The sequence below is a fragment of the Chiloscyllium punctatum genome, chromosome 20 (assembly GCF_047496795.1).
Source record: "Chiloscyllium punctatum isolate Juve2018m chromosome 20, sChiPun1.3, whole genome shotgun sequence".
Lineage (NCBI taxonomy): Eukaryota > Metazoa > Chordata > Chondrichthyes > Orectolobiformes > Hemiscylliidae > Chiloscyllium > Chiloscyllium punctatum.
In genome coordinates this window covers 38,749,497-38,770,159 of record NC_092758.1, presented here as the reverse complement: position 1 = coordinate 38,770,159, position 20,663 = coordinate 38,749,497, and the positions used below count along the sequence as shown (strand labels likewise).

The 20,663-nt window shown below is 40.3% G+C and overlaps 1 protein-coding gene across 2 annotated transcripts in view; it reads right to left on the bottom strand.

Annotated features, from left to right (window-relative positions):
* Positions 1 to 20,663, bottom strand: part of LOC140492051 (glucocorticoid receptor-like) — a 118,787-nt gene that overhangs the window by 23,625 nt on the left and 74,499 nt on the right. For both annotated transcript variants that reach the window (XM_072590710.1, XM_072590709.1), the window contains exons 4-5: positions 15,870 to 15,986; positions 2,013 to 2,291 (exon numbers count right to left, since the gene is read on the bottom strand). In XM_072590710.1, coding sequence (XP_072446811.1) covers positions 2,013 to 2,291; positions 15,870 to 15,986 — 396 coding nt within the window. The remainder of the gene's footprint in view (positions 1 to 2,012; positions 2,292 to 15,869; positions 15,987 to 20,663) is intronic.

The window sequence follows — 20,663 nt, the reverse complement described above, 5'->3', positions numbered from 1 at the left end:
TTTTCAGAATGCCTTCATTGCATTTCTGCTGTATATAAATGCTTTTAGATTCCTTTTAAGGGAAAATCATTGAGATTCTAAGTATCAAATTTATTATTTTTTGGGTTAAATTTTGTATGTCTTCCAATATTCTGGATTACCATCAATCCATACTACATTCTATGTTTTATTTCTTCAATTTGATGCTCTTTAATTTCCCTGATTAACTGTGGTTGGCTTATCCCCTTCTGGGAATCCTTCTTTTTCACTGGGATATATCTTGCTGTGAGACAAAAACTATTTTCTTAAACATTTGTCATTGTTCTTCAAACATCTTTGCTGTTAAACTTCTTTTCCAGTTCAGTCCAGCTAGCTCTGCCCACACTCCATTGAAAATACCTTTACTTAAGCTTGTTACAATTATTTCTGCTGCAAATTCCTCCCTCTCAAACTGCAATCTAAAGTCTACCATGTTATGACCACAGTATGGTCGGGGATCTTTTACTCTGACATCATTTATTAAACCTGCATCATTATACACCACCAGATACAAAATAGCCTGATCCGTGGCTGGATCCCACAAATACTGTTTTAGGATACTACCCGGAGTATGCCATATGAATTCTTCCTCATGGCTCTGTCTGACTATCCCAATATACACAAAGCCATTCATGATTAATGGGAATGGGTGTTTGTCTCCTGAACTATTCTCTGTCCTACAGTATTAATGGTGTAAGGGGTCTATAGATTTCTCCAATTAGTGTCATCTTTCCCATTTTAGTTTTTATCTCCACCCCTACGTACTTCCAGATCTTTCAATCCAAGATCATTTCTTGCTATTGTACGTATTTGCTCCCATACAAAAACTTACCAACATGACGAGAGAAAAGAAACAGAAGGCATGTTGGACTGGCCAGAATCTATGATGCAGCATATATCAATTTACAAGGAGACAAGGTGGTGACTGTCTGTGTGGAGTCTGCACATTCTCCCCATGTTTACGTCCTGTTTCTTTCCACTGACATGCAAGTTAAGTGAACTTGCCCTGCTAAATTGGCCATAGCATCCAGGGCTATGTATGCTAAGTGGATTAGCCTTAGTAAATGTAGAGCAACAAAGTTAGGGTGTAAGGCTCATCAGAAAGTCAGTGCAATGCGATGGGCTGAATGGTTTCTTTCCACACTATAGGGATTCTATGAATACGTTGAATGGTTTTTTAGTCTTCACATCTGTTCAGATTTACATTCACACACCATTACTTCAATCAAAACTGCAATGACATTATTACAAAAATATTTCTTTGTCATATGTTACCTAATTTTTGAGCAGACATGAGAAGGGAGAAAATTTCTTTTTGCTGGTGAATAATTGAGATGTAATTGTTGGAAAGAAGCATATTTTCTATTTAATCTTATGATAGCACAAAACTCTCAAAATGAGAACAGTTCATGATGCAAAGTCACGTCTGGATTTCATATTGTATTGTGCTTTAAATTCCAGATCTCTAATGTATTTGTGTAAAACAAAATTGGTTTCTCACAATAATAACTCTAATTTTGAAGGAATAAGTTATTAATATATGGTGTTATACAGCACCCATTACCTCTAATAGAAAGGCACAAGGGATGTGCCCAACAAGGAACTTCAAGTTACATACACTAAAATGCATGTACCAAGTAAGATCTCAGGCACATTGAGTATTGGAGTTTTCTTGATTGTCATACTCCCATTCCAGGCCAGGATTCCTGATCCCAATTATCCTTTTTTACTGTGGAAGTGCGTTTTGAAATCAACGTTAAACTCATTTGAAATGTTCCTTGCGACTGAATAACTTTTCAATACTCACCTATATAATAAGACAACTGACACGCATGAAAATGTGGAAAAGAATGAGAGAACTTAACAGTTTAGGGCGACATGGGAATAATTAGAGAATTTTATTTTCTCAAAACAAAAGGAAACTATTTGTTTTAAAAAACCTTTCTCCAAAATTAATCAAAGCTTCTCTTGGAGGACAGGGCTTTGTTACTTACCTGGTAGACACTTTGCCCATTTCACAACTGAGACCATCTGTAATCCACCCAAGTTATTCAGTCCTGATAGGAGTCGGTTGGGTGTGTCAGGCAGGGAGCTATCATATCCTGCATACAAGAGATCGGGCTCAATCATCTCAAGGACTGAAACCATGGGAAGAGTCAGGGGAGGCATTGCAGAACAAACTAAAGAGGACTCCTGTGGTGCTGCTTTTGCTGCAGTTTCTGAAGTGGTGGTATGTGGCGCCTTCATCTTGTTCAATTTCTTTGTCTTTCGAGCTAGAAGTAATATAATAAATTAACTGAAAGTTTCAAAATATTCTATCCTAAAGAAAAACACAATCTAAAGTACAATTCAGCTACCACAAAAGAAAAGGTCACTTCTAAGACTGACTAAATCATGAAATAAATCAAAGTTTGGTTAAAAAGTTACTATTGCAATATATTATGGGCAGTCAGTACATATTGTATACTTAGAGAAGACTAGCTTTTTAGTGTAACATATACAAAGTGCTCAAGTCAGTAAAATTTTTAAAAAATCTAGAAAATTAAATGAAGAACACAAGACATAATATTTTCATAGAGCACAAAAACAGACCCTTCAGTTCAACCAGTCCATGCCGACAATCATCCCAAACTAAACTAGTCCCACCAGCCTGCATTTGGCTCAAATCACTCCAAACATTTCTTATTCACATAATAGTAGTAATAATAACAATAACCAAGAACATGTGCAACTTTATAACAAAATATGAAATATAAATAATTTAATCAGATATAAGATATAATCAAAGTGAAGATAAATGTTTAACTCCAGAGGTGGATGGGTGACCTTATAGAGGTTTACAAAATTATGAGGGGCATGGATAGGATAAATAGACAAAGTCTTTTCCCTGGGGTCGGGGAGTCCAAAACTAGAGGGCATAGGTTTAGGGTGAGAGGGGAAAGATATAAAAGAGACCTAAGGGGCAACTTTTTCACACAGAGGGTGGTACGTGTATAGAATGAGCTGCCAGAGGATGTGGTGGAGGCTGGTACAATTGCAATATTTAAGAGGCATTTGGATAGGTATATGAATAGAAAGGGTTTGGAGGGATATGGGCCAGGTGCTGGCAGGTGGGACTAGATGATTGGGATATATGGTTGGCATGGACGGGTCTGTTTCCATGCTTACATCTCTATGACTCTATAAGTCTAATATAGTTCAATTACAAAGATTTAATTAATTAAAGAATTTGTTGTATTGTAATTTACCGATTAGTTTTTCATATTAGTGCATCCACTGTGACATTGACCAAAATGCTTCATAAAAGACAGGAGCTTCAAATCACGTTACACACTATATATCATTCTGCTAAGGTGGAACGGTGCCTCAAATAACTTAAAACTACTTCCTGAGTCACAGATGAGAACACTGCAGCAATGGAAAATTGAAACTGAGGAATATGCACAAATTAGAGGTATAAACAAGGTCTAAAATGCAATAAGTAGGAAGATCTTAAAAATCTACTATTCCAACAATTTATTTGTAAACTGGCAGGTAAAATACTTGAAGTTCTGAGCTTTCTTCCAAGTTAAACACAATTCATTGTTATATACACATTCTTTTCGTTCCTTCTGCATTTTAAATATGATGGATGTCAATTAGATACAACATAATTATTGTGACACTGTTTTTGACATGACAGGCAAATATTGTTTTATACCTTATAACATATGCCATCACACACATACATGTAATGTGGTCAACCATGGCTAACAGAATAATGCTCAATATTTCCATCTTCTTGACCTTATAAGAAGTCTCGCCTAAGGTAATAGGCCTACAGCATGGCAACATAGCAGGTCACCTGAGGTGATAAAAATGGAGACGTAGAGGAGGCAAAGAGAAAGTTATAACTTGCAGGGTCAGAACTGCTTAGCTCTAAATTCTCATATGGTAGGTGACACATAAGAAATGGACAATAATGGGAGATAGATAGCTGGCACTACAAAGTCTCAAATTTTCAAAGAACAGCCATTAAGAATTGGAGGCCAACCAGTACAAAAACAAGAAAATACTGAGACCGAGAAAGTGGAAAAGCAGGAGAATTTACAAAACTAATTGAACTGAGATTCAAAGGTAAGAAAATCATGCAGACACGATTCACTATTTTCATCTTTTTGTCTCTTGGCCTTCTTCACATTACAAGGTGCAAAAGATGGCCTTTATTAGAGTGATGTGCTCTTCCTGTCAGATGTGGGACATTTGGGACAGTTTCCATATTACTAATGATTATGTCTGCAGGAAGTGCGTTTAGTTGCGAATCCTACTGGATCACATGGAGTGGTAGTTAGAGGCAATGATGAATTTATAGGAGCTAGATAGATGGCATTTGCAGGAAGGTAGAAAAACTACAGATACAGTCAGGTAGATGGGCTATCTCCAGGAAAGTTAGAAGAGGTAGGCAGGTAGTGCAGTAGTTTCCTGTGGCTATCCCCATCTCAAATGAGTATGCTATTTTGGAAAATGTACAGGGTGATGGACTCGCAGGGGAAGGTAGCACTGACAGCAGGTTTCAGGTACCAAGGCTGGCTCTAAAGCAATGAGGTGTATATCATGTTCCAAGTGATTAATTATGATATAGGGTGCTCTAGTCAGAGGTACAGACAGACATTTCTGCAGCCGACAACGAGACATCAGAATGGTACATTGCTTCCCAGGTGCCAGGATCAACGATATCTTTGAGAGGGTGCAGACTATTCTCAAAAGGGGAGAAGGACCAGCAAGAGGTGTTGTTCACTTTGGAATAAATAGCATGTAAAGAGAAAAGGACGAGGTTCTGAAGACAGAATATAGGAAATTAGGCACACTGTAAAAAGTAGGTCAGAGGGTAGTAATATCTGAATTATTCCCGGTGCCACAAGAGTAGGAACAAGAGGATAGAGCAGATGAACGCACGGCTGAGCAGCTGGTGCAGGGGAGAAAGATTCACATTTTTGGAACATTGGAATCTCTTCTGGGGTAGAAGTGACCTGTATAAGTCAGGTATAAGACCTGTATAGGATTGATTGCACCTGAATTCGAAGGAGACCAATATGCTGGTGGGGAGATTTGCTGGAGCTGCTCGGGTGGATTTAATCTAATAAGGGACCCAAGGAGATAGTAAGAAAAGACAGCAATCTGAGACTGGTGCAGTTTGAAAAAGGAGCAAGTCAAACAGTCAGGGCAGGCAGGGACAAAGCAGAGAACAAAGAAGAACTGATGAATTAATGTGCATTTATTTCAAGCAAGAGGTCAAATAGGTAAGGCAGATGAACTCATGGCACGGTTGGGAACATGGGACTGGGATACCATCACAATTACAGAGACGTGGCTCCAGACAGACAGAACTGGCAGCTTAATGTTTCAGTGTGTAGATTCTACAGGAAGGATTTTGCAGCGGCTGCGTCCAGTTAGGTTATTTGGATAGAACTGAAAAATTAGAAAGTGATGATCACCTTCTTGGGATTATACTATAGACCACTCCCCTCCAATAGTCAGCAGCAAATGGAGAAGCAAATTTGTAATGAAATCTCAGAAATCTGTAATGGTACTGGATTTTAACTTTCTAAACATAGACTGGGACTGCCATAGTACTAAGGGCTTGGATGGAGAGGAATTTTTAGGGGTGTACAAGAAAATTTTCTGATTCAGCATGTACATGTACCTAATAGAGAAGGAGCAAAAACTGGTGTACTCTTGAAAAGTGAGGCTGGGCAGGTGACTTAGGTGCCAATGGGGGAGCACTCTGGGGCCAGTGATCAAAATTATATTAGTATTAAAATAGTGATGGAAAAGGCATAGACCAGATCTATCAGTTGAAGTTCTAAATTGGAGGATGGCCAATTTTGACAGTATTAGGCAAGCTTTCAAAAGTTGATTGGGGGTGGATATTTGCAGGTGAACGGACAGCTGGAAAATGGGAAGCTTTCAAAAAATTTGATAACGAGGAGTTCAGAGACATTTATGTTCCTCTTAGGGTAATGGCAAGGCTGGCGGGTGTAGGAAATGATGGATGACTAGAGGAATTGAGGTTTTGATCAAGAAAAATAAAAGGAAACACATATGTCAGGTATAGACAGGAGAGTCTGAGTCAATCCTGAGAAGAGTATAAACGCAGTAGAAATATTCTTAAGGGGGAAATCAGGAGAGCAAAAAGGGGAGATGAGGTAGTTATAGGCAAAGGGATTCTACAAATACAAATACATTAAGGATAAAAAAGTAACTAGGGAGAGAATAAAGCTGCTTAAAGATTAGCAAGACTGCCTACATGTGGAACTTCAGAAGATGGCCAGATATGAAATGAGTACTTTACATCAGTGTTTACTGTGTTGAAGAATTATGGAACTGGAGAATTAACTAACAACATCTTGAAAAATGTCTGTATTACGTAGATGGTGATGCTGGATGTCTTAAAACACATAATGGTGGATAAGTGCCCATGATCTAATCAGGTATTCCTGAGAACTCTGTGGGAAGGTAGGGAAGTGATTGCTGGGCCCCTTGCTGAGATATTTGCATCACTGATAGTCACAGGTGAGCTGCAGGAAGGTTGGCGATCATGGTGCCACTACTTAAAAATAGGTGAAAAGGAAAACCAAGGAACTATAGACCGGTGAGCCTGACATCAATGGTGGGCAAATTGTTGGAGAGGGTCCTGAGGGGCAGGATTAACATTTATTTGGAAAGGCAAGGATTGATTAGGGATAGTCAACATGGTTTTGCACATGGGAGATCATGTCTCACAAACTTGATTGAGGGTAATCCAAGATGGAGGACAGGAAAACTTTCTGGCTGTAAGAGCTGCTCCTTTTTTTTTGTGGTATTTTAGGAGTTGGAGGTGATTTCCTCGAATTCCAGGAACAGCAATTACTGTTTTATATGCTGTTGCATGGTTTTGGAACTTTGGGAAAAAAAAAGTCAAAACAACAGCAGTTTAAAAGGAGGAAGAGCAGACAAAGGAAGCACATGGTGAGGACAGTGCAGGAGAGAGAGAGAACCTGCACAGTTACCGCCTTTGCTGTTTGAATTCGTGTATCGCTGGACATCGGAGTGCATCTGGGAAAATTAACAAAGAGTGAAATTCACAACTAATCTTGGAGGAACTGTTGGGTGAAGTTCACAGTACAGAATCAGGTAAGTTAATTGTTGTTTTAAGTCTGTCCAAGAGAAAGGCTGCAGTAGTGAGTATAGTGGATTCTTTCTTGGTTATATGTTTTTGGAGATAAGTCTCTTGATTAAACTTAAAATATAAGCCATAGCTATTAATTTAACCTGGGGCAATGTTTGTAGAGGAATAAGACAGTATTATTTTCTGGGTCTGTAGATTGTGAAGGAGCAAAACTGGCCTTTGCAGTGATATGTACTTCTTGTCACATGTGGGAGTTTAAAGAGAGTTTAAGGGTTACTGCCGATTATATCTGCCATAAATGGTGCTGGATGCGAATCTTATCAGATTGAGTGGATCGGTTGGAGAGACAGATAGAAACGATGAGGAATTTGCAACAGCAACAGTATGTGATTGATGGCAGTTATGGGGGGGGGGGGGGGGGCGGGGGGGGGGGGGAGTCTCAGATACAGTCACATAGATGGGTTAATTCCAGGAAGGGTAAGAGAGGTAGGCAGCTAGTGCAGGAGTCTTTTGTGGATATACCCATCTCAAACAGGTATGCTGTTTTGGAAAATGTATTTGGAATGGGTGATGGATTCTCAGGGGAACGTAGCAGGAACAGCCAAGTTTCTGGTGTTGAGACTGGCTCTAGTGCAACGAGGGGCACGTCGGCTTCCAAGAGATCAACTGTGTTCGGAGATTCTGTAGTGAGAGGTACAGACAGACGTTTCCATGGCCAGCAGAGAAAAAGCAGAATGGTGTGTTGTTTCCCTGGTGCGAGGAACAAGGATGTCTCAGAGAGAGTGCAGAATGTTCTCAAGGGAGGGGGGGGGGGGGGGGGAAAGAGGGGCCAGCAGGAGGTCATTGTTCACATTGGAACCAACAATATTGCAAGGGAAAGATTGAGACTCTGAAGGGCGACTACAGAGAGTTAGGCAGAAATTTTAAAAGGTCCTCAAGGGTAGCAATATCTGGATTACTCCCAGTGATACAAGTTAGTGAGGGCCGGAATAGGAGGATAGAGCAGATGAATGCATGGCTGAGGAGCTAGTGTATGGGAGAAGGATTCACATTTTTGGATCACTGAAATCTTCTTTTGGGGTAGAAGTGACCTGTACAAGGAGGACGGATTGCACCTAAATTGGAAGAGGACTAATATACTGGCAGGGAAATTTGCTACAACTGCTTAGTAAAGGTTGGGGGGGCGGGGGGGGGGGGGGGGGGGGGGGGGGGGGGGGGGAGTGGGACCCAGGGAGAGTGTGAGGAAAGAGATCAATCAGAGACGGGTACAGCTGAGAACAGGAGTCAAACAGTCAGGGCAGGCAGGGACAAGGTAGGACTAATAAATTAAACTGCATTTATTTCAATGCAAGGGGCCTAACAGGGAAAGTAGATGAACTCAGGGCATGGTTAGCAACATGGGACTGGGATATCATAGAAATTACAGAAACATGGCTCAGGGATGGACAGGACTGGCAGCTTAAATGTTCCAGGATATAAATGCTACAGGAAGGATAGAAAGGGAGGCAAGAGAGGAGGGGGAGCAGCATTTTTGATAAGGGATAGCATTACAGCTGTGCTGAGGGAAGATATTCCTGGAAATACATCCAGGGAAGTTATTTGGGTGGAACTGAGAAATAAGAAAGGGATGATCACCTTATTGGGATTGTATTATAGACCCCCCCCCCAATAATCAGAGGGAAATTGAGAAACAAACTTGTAAGGAGATTTCAGCTATCCGTAAGAATAATAGGGTAGTTATAATACGGGGATTTTAACTTTCCAAACATAGACTGGGACTGCCATAGTGTTAAAGGTTTAGATGGAGAAGAATTTCTTAAGTGTGTACAAGACAATTTTCTGATTCAGTATGTGGATATACCTACTGGAGAAGGTGCAAAACTTTACCTACTCTTGGGAAATAAGGCAGGGCAGGTGACTGAGGGGTCAGTGGGGGAGCACTTTGGGACCAGCGACCATAATTCTATTTGCTTTAAAATAGTGATGGAAAACGATAGAACAGATCTAAAAGTTGAAGTTCTAAATTGGAGAAAGGCCAATTTTGACGGTATTAGGCAAGAACTTTCCAAATCTGAATGGAGGCAGATGTGCGCAGGTAAAGGGACGGCTGGAAAATGGGAAGCCTTCAGAAATGAGATAACAAGAATCCAGAGAAAGGACATTCCTGTCAGGGTGAACGGGAAGGCTGGTAAGTATAGGGAATGCTGGATGATTAAAGAAATTGAGGGTTTGGTTAAGAAAAAGGAAGAATATGTCAGGTATAGACAGGATAGATCGAGTGAATCCTTAGAAGAGTATAAAGAAAGTAGGAGTATACATAAGAGGGACATCTGGAGGGCAAAACGGGGACATGAGATAGCTTTGGCAAATAGAATTAAGGAGAATCCAAAGGGTTTTTACAAATATATTAAGGACAAAAGGGTAACAGGGAGAGAATAGGGTCCCTCAAAGATCAGCAAGGTGGCCTTTGTGTGGAGCCACAGAAAATGGGGGAGATACTAAATGAATATTTTGCATCAGTATTTACTGTGGAAAAGGATATGGAAGATATAGACTGTAGGGAAATAGATGGTGACATCTTGCAAAATGTCCAGATTACAGAGGAGGAAGTGCTGGATATCTTGAAACGGTTAAAGGTGGATAAATCCCCAGGACCTGATCAGGTGTACCCGAGAATTCTGTGGGAAGCTAGAGAAGTGATTGCTGGGCCTCTTGCTGAGATATTCGTATCACCGATAGTCACAGGTGAGGTGCCAGAAGACTGGACATTGGCAAATGTGGTGCCACTGTTTAAGAAGGGCGGTAAAGACAAGCCAGGGAACTATAGACCGGTGAGCCTGGTGGTGGGCAAGTTATTGGAGGGAATCCTGAGGGACAGGATGTACATGTATTTTGAAAGGCAAGGACTGATTCAGGATAGTCAACATAGCTTTATGCGTGGGAAATCATGTCTCACAAACTTGATTGAGCTTTTTGAAGTAGTAACAAAGATGATTGAGGAGGGCAGAGCAGTAGATGTGATCTATATGGACTTCAGTAAGGCGTTCAACAACGTTCCCCATGGGAGACTGATTAGTAAGCTTAGATCTCATGGAATACAGGGAGAACTAGCCATTTGGATATAGAACTGGATCAAAGGTAGAAGTCAGAGGGTGGTGGTGGAGGGTTGTTTTTCAGACTGGAGGCCTGTGACCAGTGGAATGCCACAAGGATCGGTGCTGCTCCCTCTACCTTTTGTCATTTACATAAATGATTTGGGTGCGAGCATAAGTTGAAAGCCTAACTGAAGTCCATGTAGATCACCTTTTGAAGGGCTTTTGTCCAAAACGTCAATTTACCCGCTCCTCGGATGCAGACTGACCGGCTGTGCTTTTCTAGCAACACAATCTTGGTTCCATGTAGGTCATGTCCACTAAGTTTGCAGATGACACCAAAATTGGAGGTGTAGTGGACAGCGAAGACGGTTACCTCAGATTACAACAGGATCTGGACCAGATGGGCCAATGGGCTGAGAATTGGCAGATGGAGTTTAATGCAGATAAATTTGAAGTGCTGCATTTTGGGAAAGCAAATCTTAGCAGGACTTATACACTTAATGGTAAAATCCTCAGGAGTGTTGCTGAACAAAGAGACCTTGGAGTGCAGGTTCATAGCTCCTTGAAAGTGGAGTTGCAGGTAGATAGGATAGTGAAGGCGGCGTTTGGTATGCTTTCCTTTATTGGTCAGAGTATTGAGTACAGGAGTTGGGAGGTCATGTTGCAGCTGTACAGGACATTGGTTAGGCCACTGTTGGAATATTGCATGCAAGTCTGGTCTCCTTCTTATCGGAAAAATGTTATGAAACTCTAAAGGGTTCAGAAAAGCTTTACAAGGATGCTGCCAGGGTTGGAGGATCTGAGCTACAGGAAGAGTCTGAATAGGCTGGGGTTGTTTTCCCTGAAGCGTCAGAGGCTGAGGGGTGACCTAATAGAGGTTTACAAAATTATGAGGGGCACGGATAGGATAAATAGACAAAGTCTTTTCCCTGGGGTCAGGGAGTCCAAAACTAGAGGGCATAGGTTTAGGGTGAGAGGGGAAAGATATAAAAGAGACCTAAGGGGCAACTTTTTCACGCAGAGGGTGATACGTGTATGGAATGAGCTGCCAGAGGATGTGGTAGAGGCTGGTACAATTGCAACATTTAAGAGGCATTTGGATGGGTATATGAATAGGAAGTGTTTGGAGGGATATGGGCCAGGCGCCGGCTGGTGGGACTAGATTGGGTTGGGATATCTGGTCGGCATGGACGGGTTGGACCGAAGGGTCTGTTTCCATGCTGTACATCTCTATGACTCTAAGTAACGAAGAGGACTGATGAAGGCAGAGTAGTGGACATGATCTACATGGAACCAAGATTGCGTTGCTAGAAAAGCACAGCCGCTCAGTCTGCATCCGAGGAGCGGGTAAATTGATGTTTTAGACAAAAGCCCTTCAAAAGGTGATCTACATGGACTTCAGTTAGGCTTTCAACAAGGTTCCACAAGGTAGACTGGTTAGCAAGGTTACATCACATGGAATACAGGGAGAACAAGCCATTTGGATACAGAACTGGCTCAACGGTAGGAGACAGAGGGCAGTGGTAGAGGACTGTTTTTCAGATTGGAGGCCTATGACCAGTGGTGTGCCATAAGAATCAGTGCTGGGTCTACTGCTTTTCATTATTTATATAAATGATTTGGATGCATGCATAGGTGACACGGTTGTGTGTAAGTTTGCAGATGACTCCAGTGGACAGCCAAAGAAGGTTAACTCAGACTACAAGAGGACCTTGATCAGATGGACCAATGGATTGAGGAGTGGCAGATGGAGTTTAACTTCAATAAATGTGACTTTGCATTTTGGAAAGGCAAATCAGGGCAAGATGTATACACTTAATGGTAAGGTCCTGGGGAGTGTTCCTGAATAAAGAGACCATGCAGTGCATGGTCCTTTAAAGTGGGGTTGTAGGTAGACAGGATCGTGAAGGTGGTGTTTCATACGCTTGCCTTTATTAGTCGGTGCATTGACTACAGGAGTTGGGAGGTCATGTTGCAGCTGTACAGGACACTGGTTAGGCCACTTTTAGAATAGTGTCCAATTCTGGTCTCCCTGCGAAAGGATGGATGTTGCGAAACTTGAAAAAGATTTACAAGGCTGTTGCCAGGGTTGGAGTATTTGAGCTATAAGGAGAGGCTGAATAGGCTGAGGCTATTTTCCCTGGAGCATCGGAGGTTGAGTGGTGACGTTATAGAAGGTTATAAAATCACATGGGACATAGATAGGGTGAATAGTCAAGGTCTTTTCCCTGGGGTGGGGGAGTCCAGAACTAGAGGGCATAGTTTTAAGGTGAGAGGGACAAGATTTAAAAGGGACCTCAGGGGCAACTTTTTCACAGATCGTGGTGCATGTTTGGAATGAAGTGCCAGAGGAAGTGGTAGAGGCTGGTACAATTACAACATTTAAAAGACATCTGTATGGATATATGGATAGGAAGGATTCAGAGGTATATGGGCCAAATGCTGGCATATGGGACTCGATTAATTTGTGATATCTGGTCGGCATACTAGAGTTGGACCCAAGGGTCTGTTTCCTAGCTGTACAGTTCTATGACAATGACATGGGGTGGTTTCAATGCTGGTTCGACAGACTAATTTAATTTTTTTTTCAGATATGGTGGGTGATTTGACAGCAGGATAGCCTTTTTTACTTGCCAACCTTGTCCATTTATCTGGGCTGTGGACTTGTACCAATATATGTTGACTCGCCTGTGCCAGTAGTTGGGTCCTTCTGGGGCCAGCAAGTCCTTAAGTAGAACACAATCCTGGGGTTTTTGGCTCAGAGGCAGGAACACTACCAACTGTACCAGTTGGGCTCCATAACTGAGCACTACTTCAATGAAGAGAAAGATTCAATCACAACATCAATAGTATGATTGTAGCATCATAACAGAAACTGATGGCATGAAAAGAATGAATTGCAGAGAAAATGTCAAGATAAGAGATGCCTGCAAATATGTGAGCTTTAATATATCAAAGTTTGGAATAGTGTGCACTTCCTGCAGATAAAATCTGTTCTAGAAATCAAAGGTTTTACTAATATTCTTATGCCAAAACAAAATAATACAAACCTTCCAAATTGATGTGCTGCAATTAATGCACATTAAGCAATTAGAGCAACAGATGGCACTCTTGTTCCTTTTTGACGTTCTACCTTCAATCCCCAGAATTCATGCCTGACATGATATCAGCTCACTAGACACTAAGTAATCAACTTTTTAAGTCTCCACAACTGAAAAATATAAATTTACATCTAATGCTCTTCAGCTCTTGAGACAGAAAAAAGATTCTTTCAAGCTATGACCTACTTTCTTTTTGGCAATTGCCTGTTTAATGATATGTCTGTTTCCTTTAACCCTGTTATTAGGTCTCATTTCTTCCTGCCTTGTTCCATTCAGCTTCATACTTTAAATTGAATTCAGGTTCTGTCAGAAGCCAAGTAATTGACTGACATACTAATGGGGTCTTAGGCAGTACATTGAGGATTGCTGGTTTCCTCTCCAATTTGATGGATTCAGAAGACTGCTTAGGATGATCTGCATACTCTATCATATGACAGGCAGGTGGTGCTTGAAGGGCTGGGTAGAGGCATTGTTCAGAGGTTTGTAGGTCCCATATGACACATCAAATTCACTTTTTCACATTCTTTACTGTGTTTAATTTTTCACTGACTTCCAAGTGAGCTTTCATCATTTAAATCAGTCAGTTAGTCACAAACCAGTGACTTCCATGAATCGATGGTTATGTTTGACCTCTTCAGGGCATATTAGACAACCCCAAAACATTTCATTGTCCTCCTGGGAGTCTCCTAAGATGACTGTGTCTTGCACAGAGCTGCTTTCGCAGTCTGGTGTCAGGCATACAGGTAATATGCATCACCAGCAGGTCTCGCTTCAAGTGATTAATACTTGGATTCTGAGAAACCTTGTTTACGAAGTGGCCGCTGTTGGATTGCCTTTCTCATTTCTGGATCATGTAAAGGATCTACCAGAAGTGTGTCTCCAGTACCCAATAATGATTGCCCAAGTCTCAAGATCATATGGCCCTATGAACTATGACCTGAGTCTTGGGTTTGAGACTGTACACTTAAATTTTCTTCTCAGTTGACTAAGTGATTATTACTTCCAGGATCTAATAATCTTCAACTCCACTTTCCTGACTTTTCCCCACAATCCTTGATTCCCTTTCTGATTAAAAATTTATCTGTCTTAGCCCTGAACATACTTATCGATCCAGCCTTGACAGCCCTCTGGAGTAAAAAGAGTTCCACAGATTCATTATTATTTTTTGACAAAAGAAATTCCTCCTCATCTTGGTATTAAATGGGTGACCCTTTATTTTGAGTGTATGCCTTCTGGTCCTAGACTCTCCCACAAGGAGAAACAATATTTTCACAAATATCCTATCAAGTCCCTTAAGGATCCTGTGTGTTTCAATAACATCACCTCTCATTCTTTTAAATTCCAATAAGTGCAAGCCCAACCTAGTCAATCTCTCCTCATAAGACAGACCCTCCAGACCTGCTATCAACCTGATGAACCGTCTTTGGACTGCCTCCAGTGAGTGTATTTTTCTTAGACAGAGGGTTCAAAACTGTTCAGAATTCCAGCTGTGGTCTGACTCGCTCCTAGTTTTAGCAAAACTTCCCTGTATTTATGCTTTTTTCCCTTTGAAATAAAGGCCAACACTCCATCTGCCATCTCCATTACCCAATGAACTTAGACTAGCTTTTTGTTGACTCATACACAAGAACTCCTGAATTCCTCTGTTTGGTAGCTTTCTATAGTCTTTCTCCATTTAAATAATATTCTGCTCCTTTATTCTTCCTGCAAAAATGTACGACATTTTCCCCACATTAAATTTCCAGTGTCAAGTTTTTGCCCACTCATTTTACCTGTCTATATTCTTCTGCGACTGTGTCATCCTCATTACTCGCCTTCACAACTATTTTTGGGTCATCCACAAACTTCGCAATAGTACATTCACTTTCCTCATCCAAGCGTTTAATGTAAATTGCAATAATTGTAGCCTCAGCACTACAGATGTTATTGAAACACACAGGGAGAGTCGAGAACCAGAAGGCACACTCTCAAAATAAAGGGTCACCCATTTAAGACCAAGATGAGGAGTAATTTCTTCTGTCACAGGATAATAATGAATCTTGAGATATCGGGGTTCCTGAACGACGCAGCCCTCAGATTTGTCACTGCTGCTGTACTCCATGAAAATCTTGACATTTTAGAACCTGAACATTATTTGACTGTATGGAACTTGACGGTGTGCGATTTATTTTGCCATCTATAAATGGCAACACTGAAATGGAATCTTCAAGCACTTGCTTACTGAATTTGATCAACATGTAATTTCCATAATATGATGACATTGCTATTTTAATTTTTAGCAAGTATAAACTGTGGTGCATAAAATAGCACCCAAACTGTTTTAAGCTAAAACGTACTGCATTGCAGTTGCATCCTGACACATCTTACAGATGGATTTAGATTTTAGGTTAATTCATGCCAGATTGGTACAGGTAATCTTTTAAACACTTAATAATTGTACTTTATTGTGGTATAAATATTCTTAAGTTAACGTTAATTTTCAACTGGGCATGAAGCAATTAAATTTACCGTCGAGATTCATTCCAGCCTGGAGGCACTTTCTAAAACGGCAAGCTGGGCAGTTCTTTCGACGAATCTTATCAATGATGCAATCATTCCTTCCAGCACAGAGGTAGTTATGCTGTCCTACAAGGAAAACAAAAGGTTTGAGTATGTCATTAATGTAATTAACATAAAAATTCAATTGGGTGTAAGTAAAGAAGGGACACACTACTAACAAATGTTAGTGATAACATACAACAATCTGAGGAAGGGTCACTCAACCTGAAACGTTAACTCTGATTTCTCTCCACAGATGCTGCCAGACCTGCTGAGCATTTCCAGCAATTTCTATTTTTGTTTCTAATTTACAATATCTGCAACTCTTTTGCTTTTTATACAACAATCTGTAATGGACATTACAGCAATGGCTATAAGCAGGGCATGATTGAGATAATTGGATATACAATCCAAGCTTATAGAATCCTTAGAAAGAAGAGAGCAATTTGAAAAGGAAGGGAAATTACAGGGTTGATAAATTACAATTACTGTCGTGGAAAGAAAGGGTTTTCAGCAATGGTGATCTGGCAGTGGAAGCACAATGGATAGAAGAAATGGGGAGCAAAATACTATGGAAGGAGTCCTCTAAGTACCTCCTTGGCATTGGAAGTGGTGGTCATGATACGATTGTATTTGATATTATATTTGGGAGGCAAATGAAAATTAAAAACAAGTTTTAAATTCAACTAAGGCAAAGATTATGGTGGAAAAAAAGCTGATCCATTATGGGCCATGATATAGTTAAAGTGAAAGTTAAAAGGTTTGAAGTGCTACTAAACCAGTACATACCCCAAACATCATGGGATTTGCTTGTGTATGTAAATCACCATGGTGAATAAATGATGCACACAACTGTATTAAGTTAAAAGAAACAGCTACCTAAATGGAAGGAAACAGACTAGTTATGAAAACCTCTAAAGGAATATTAAGAGAGTAACAACAAATGCAAAGGGGGATTAAGAACAAAATAATCAGAGCCTCAGTGATAAAGGAGAACCTGCCCAATTAAAATAGAGTCATATGAGATTACAGCGCATAATACAGAAATGGCATATTTGCTGAGTGTATTGTAACTGTTCCTATATTGGCAAGAAAATTGTCAATATAAGGGAACATATAAAAAGTACTGTGGAAGAACTTGGTAGAATTAATAAACTTCAAAGAACTGCAGAAGAGAAAAAAAAAGGAATGAAGACAGACAACATCCAGCACTTAAATAGTTTTCTACTTCAGGGCTCAAGAAACTGAGGTAATTATAGATACAATCATAATTTTGCAAATGTTTCATTGCCAATAGCTGAAAAATTATTCCATCTGGAAAAACTCACACATTTTTAAAAATCAGCATGCCTTTCTGACAGCTGATCAATTTGAGAGTCAACTCGCTTCCTTCTGCTTCCTGTTCAGAAAACTGCACTTGAATCTAGCTCAGATTTATAAAGTGCAAGTGTTACTACCTGCTGGATTGATGGGTTTGAAATTTATGGAAGTCTGAATACAATTTGAGAGCAAGAACGGAAAGCTCAACAAACAGCTTAAAAGATCTATTCAATTAAAAAGCCTGTTTTAGAATCTATTCACTCACAATACAATTTTAGAAAGGCTCACGGGGAAGTCAGCAACGCAAAAGCAGAGAACATAAACATAATTAAAACAATTTATTAATTTGTAAAGCTTCTCACAAAAATCTACTAAAAACAATTTTGCATAACTTGCTGTTAATTTTTTCTGAACTAATTTTTAGGACAATTTTCTTTCTGATGGGAGTGGGATTACTAATACAGGTACAAGATCCTTTATCCGAACTTCCAAAAACCGAAAAGCTCTGAAATCCGAAGGCTGTTTTGTGAAGTTTTTTTCTCATTAGCAAGGTTGTTTGGCGAGCAAATAGTTAACCCAAGTTGACACCCATTCAATGTGTGTCATTCAGATGTGACACTGGGGGTGTGGCCGAGTACTGACAGGCCTGGAGTTTCTCTGTGAACACCCCCAAGTCAACACCCACTCGACATGTGTCACTCAGATGTAACCTGGGGTGGCATGGCCAAGCACGTTCTTAGTTAGAAGCCTGCTTCTCTGGTAAGATTTTTAAAAATTTCACCATTAAACTCACATTCTGAAAACCAAAAAATTCTGAATTCCAATAAACAGCTGGTCCCAAGCATTTCGGATAAAGGATCTTGTACTTGTACCTTATTAACCAAACAAAACTGTTCAATCAGAAATTTAATTCTCCTGACAACATATATTCAAAGCAGCAGCACACCTTCAGAAAATAATTCTTTTTGACCACACTGAAATGGAGATACACAGTCAGTCATATTAGTCGAGGGAACACTTCATAGTGCTGCACTAACACTAATTGAGTTTTTGCAAAGCACATTTCAACTCAAAGTGTTAATAGTTTAGGATCTATTTCACTATTAGCTTTGCAGAATTCGCTCCCACCCCATCTCCCCCCCCCACCCCCACCCCAAATACAGTAATAAAGAACAACAGACTGAATAATATGAATCACAAAACAGCCACAGCACAGAAGATGAACCAGATCTCAGCAAGAGCAACTGAACTAGCTCTGCTCCCTATCCTTTCCTGTAGCCCTACAAATGATCTGTCTTTGGATAATTAGCTGATTCCCTTTTGAAAATCATGACTGAATCTGCCTCCACCACATGCTCAGGTAGCACATTCCAAATAACTTTTTTTTTTAAAAAGTGTGAGCAAAAATAACCAACACTTTGTACCTTTTACTACTTTGAACTTATAATTTACGGTAGTTGATGTCAACCTATCAGAAAGATGTTGTGAAACTTGAAAGGGTTCAGAAAAGATTTACAAGGATGTTGCCAGGGTTGGAGGAGCTGAGCTATAGAGAGAGGCTGAACAGTCTGGGGCTGTTTTCCCTGGAGCGGTGGAGGCTGAGGGGTGACCTTATAGAGGTTTACAAAATTATGAGGGGCATGGATAGGATAAATAGGAAAAGTCTTTTCCTTGGGGTAGGGGAGTCCAGAACTAGAGAGGGCATAGGTTTAGTGTGAGAGGGGAAAGATATAAAAGAGAACTAAGGGGCAACTTTTTCACGCAGAGGGTTGTACGTGTATGGAATGAGCTGCCAGAGGATGTGGCGGAGGCTGGTACAATTGCAACCTTTAAGAGGCATTTGGATGGGTATATGAATAGGAAGGGGTTTGGAGGGATATGGGCTGGGTGTTGGCTGGTGGGACTAGATTGGGTTGGGATATTTGGTCGGCATGGACAGGTTGGACCGAAGGGTCTGTTTCCATGCTGTACATCTCTATGACTCTATCTATAATTACAGAGGCTACAACAAATTTTAAACCATTAACAGCATAAATCCCATCTGCATCCTTGGGGCTGGTGCCAATAACCACTTAAGGACACCTGGTTTACTGAGTTGTCCCAATGCAGCTATGTTATAAAAGTTGATTTCCTTTCTTTGATTTAACAGACATTACATAATTGCCTCCCAATAAGACATTACAGTCTAGCTGCAAACAATTAGAAGTGAAAGCAAATTTGCTCACTAATCAAAGAAACACTGCACACTGACAAGCAAGCATTTTACTACTTCACTGAATGAATGAATTTCCACAATATATGTTTTATTATTGCTGGCCAGCAGCACTGGAGCAATTTCAATACCAAGGGAGTGGACAGGACACACTCCATCTAACACTTGCTTAGTCATGCAGGAAATGGGTCCTCAAAAAGTAATGATGCATCCTTCATTGCTGTAATAAAAGGTATTCAATATTCCTATTTGGAAATATACAAAATGTAGGATGTCGAAGAAGGTCATTCAGCCCATCATGTGCATGCCAGTTGCAAAGTAACTATGCAGTGTAATCCCACTTCCCAGCTCTTGATCTGCAACAGTAAGTTATGGCAACCCTCGTGCAAATGTTTGTCTTAAAATGTGTCGAGTTCCAGATTTCAACAACTCTCTGCCTTAAAAAAAAGGCTGAACTATTCTCTACACCATCTGCTAAGTACTTTAATTCAGGGGTCTGGTCATTGATCTTCTTGCCAAGGGAAATGTATTCTTCCTATCCACTCTATCTAGGCCCCTCAATTAATATGAAAATAATACAAAAAAGAAAATAAACTTCAAACAGAATTTATCCAGTAAATTATGAAACTATAACCTGCCACCTGTAGAATACAATTGGAGTCCATAATCCTGGACAATATGGTCAACTGGAAAAACATGAATTAAAAATTGACTGCCAGTATGAATTTACTAAAAGGTATTTGACAAATACAATTCAAGTTATTTGATAATTTGGAGATGCCGGTGTTGGACTGGGCTATACAAAAGTTAAAAATCACACAACACCAGGTTATAGTCCAACAGGTTTAATTGGAAGCACACTAGCTTTCGGAGTGACGCTCCTTCATCAGGTGGTAGTGGCTAACACCTGATGAAGGAGCATCGCTCCAAAAGCTAGTGCTTCCAATTAAACCTGTTGGAGTATAACCTGGTGTTGTGTGATTTTTTTAACCAAGTTATTTGAAGTAGTAATGGACAGACTTGATTTGGACACTGCGTTTGATAAAAGGCATTTTGACATGCAAGATTAACCCTCGTCAACTGTCTTAACTCAACTAACAGTCACTGCCTGACCTGCTGAGTACTTCCAGCATTTTTCATTTGGCAACATCTGGAGATTTTTGCTCTTGTACTGTGCTTAAATGTCATATATGTGAACCTTCAAAAGGAGTGTAATAAAGTGCTACATGGCA